The 2,217-nt window shown below is 44.0% G+C and overlaps 1 protein-coding gene across 1 annotated transcript; it reads right to left on the bottom strand.

The window, feature by feature from the left end:
* Positions 1 to 247: 247 nt before the first annotated feature.
* LOC109974668 (pleckstrin homology domain-containing family F member 1-like) lies at positions 248 to 1,950 on the bottom strand. The gene is made up of 2 exons (XM_020624993.1): positions 1,707 to 1,950; positions 248 to 1,045 (listed from the first exon to the last, which is right to left on the bottom strand). The coding sequence occupies exons 1-2, from the start codon at positions 1,948 to 1,950 to the stop codon at positions 507 to 509; spliced, it is 783 nt and encodes a 260-aa protein (XP_020480649.1). The 3' UTR covers positions 248 to 506.
* Between the last annotated feature and the right edge of the window lie 267 nt (positions 1,951 to 2,217).

Here is a 2,217-nt window from a genome sequence, read left to right as displayed (position 1 = left end):
AACCTGCTCAGATTAAAGCTGAGATTTGACAATTTACTGTAGTTTATTTCAAAATTTCTAAGCTGAGATTTGACAATTTACTGTAGTAAATTTCAAATTGAATGTGCTAAATCATGGAACCAGCAGAAATATTTATTGAAATTTAGTTTTATTTACAAATGTACAGAACATTACAAAAGCTACAAATCTTCTCTTTAACATATAAACAGTGACAGATACACACATTTGATTAGAATCACACTCAGTTCTTCTCGACACCCTCTGGCATCATTTACACTCAGAGAAGATAGAAAAGTGATCTGTGGCTACTTCACAACAAAGTAAAAAGTGCTGCAATGACAGCAGCAGTAAATATGTACAAATAAAATACGTTCTTCTCGTTTTCTCTGTATTTAGTCAGATCAGCTGTGTGTCAACATTTCCTGGTCGTCTGATTCCAAACAAAAGTCCAGTTCTCTTTGTTATAATACAGTCCATTATGTCTGAGAGATGACGTCATGATGTGACTATATCATATTGAAGCGATGATGCATGGGTTTTGGGTAAGCGTAGGTGTTTGTGTGCCAGCTGCTGGGAATATGCATCATTTCCTCTTCATCACTGGATGTAGCGAGGTCATCCTCTGAGCTACTGTTCCTCGTGTTGTCTCTGCTCTGGCCTTGGCTTCTCACGTGGCAGAGGATGCACACCCTCTGCTGCTTGGTGGGGTGAATGTGGTCTATCACTTCTCGCTGCTTGGAGCATGAATTACAGACCAAAAAGCCACATTTTCGGCAGTGATGTCGACGCCTGGTTGTAGTGAACTTGTCGAGACACCGCATGCATTTGTAGGCAGCCTGGTCTGGAATCCAGGAAACAGCAAAGTTGGAGCCAGGTTGGCAGCTGCTGCCTTGCAACCAGCTGGACCGGCACTCTTGGATGTGGTTCATCCAGGCCTGCTTCTCCTCGTACGAAGGGGCAGACACAAGAAAGGATTTGCGTGGTGTGCGGATCAGCCACTGGTTCATCAGTACACCATCCTCCATGTCCTCCAGCTGGATGTCCTCTGAAATGACAGTTGGATGGCATGTTGACAACAATGCAGGAAAGATATTGACACCAAAAGATGGTTAAGCTTTTGTGCTTTTCTACCTCTGATTCATATACAAACAGTAACCTGGCAGGTGCCATAGGATCATTTCAGCCATTCAGAACTTTTCAGGAGTGACATAAGCACAACTTAGCATTGAAAGCCATTGTAGAAATCCTTAGAAACTACTGCACCTCCAAAGTTCCAGCTCAGTGGAGGTGAATGGGTGAATGGAATTTAATCACATGCTCAGAGCTTGGAAATATTACATTTAACAATAGCATTTCCAGAAACAATGTCCTGGTCAACTGGGCCTCAGTGTGGACACTTTAGTTAGAACAATTATTGCCCTTCTTTGTAGCCATAGATTTCATTGTTTTGTGCAGCATTATGTCTGACTGGATCAGAGTTCTGGTTAGCTAAAGACGAGTTGCTCAATAACGCAGCCTTTGAAGCCCCATGGAACGTTGTACAGCCGAGATGCTTGTGTTAAGAATATAAACATATTGCTGTACACAAGTCTTAAATATCCCAGCTATCCCTGGCATGGGATAGCCAGGTATGACCACCTGCTGCTACATGTGCAAACATATATAGATGGTATAATCCTGACCTCATGTTAAGCAAAATCACTAACCCAGAGGGATGATCTTCTGTTTCTTGTACCAGTGGCCGTTCAGAATGACACTGCCGTACACCAGCACATCGTTGAAGAGGAAGAAGGCCTTCGGCTGACGCTTCTTGCGACCTTGCTTATACAGACGGCCCTCTCCCACCAGAACCCGGCCCAGCTTGGACAGGGGCCTTCCCGATGGGCCGAATGAGTTCTCCACGGCCTGGATACGCTCACGGTTCTCCCTCTCAAATGTCAGCTGGTTCATCCTGGTGGCCTGATAACTGTGGCAATAACAAGGTGCCAGATGCACCTGCGGTATTTGAAGTGACTGGTGACGTAATGGAGCTTTCCCAGTTTAGACTGGAAGACAAACCTGTTCTACAAGAACTGACAAAAAGGGGGGAGGTGCGTGCTGCACGCTGAGCTATATTCATCTTATATTAGTAACTGAATTTATTTAACAGATGCAGTTACTGGTTGAATGTCCAGAGTAGGAATGTACAGACAAAGCATCAGTTGATCAGCATATAGA

The sequence above is a fragment of the Monopterus albus genome, unplaced genomic scaffold (genome assembly GCF_001952655.1).
Source record: "Monopterus albus unplaced genomic scaffold, M_albus_1.0 scaffold342.1, whole genome shotgun sequence".
NCBI classification, from domain to species: domain Eukaryota; kingdom Metazoa; phylum Chordata; class Actinopteri; order Synbranchiformes; family Synbranchidae; genus Monopterus; species Monopterus albus.
Note: the sequence above shows the minus strand (reverse complement) of the source record. Positions and strands in the feature narration are given on the sequence as shown.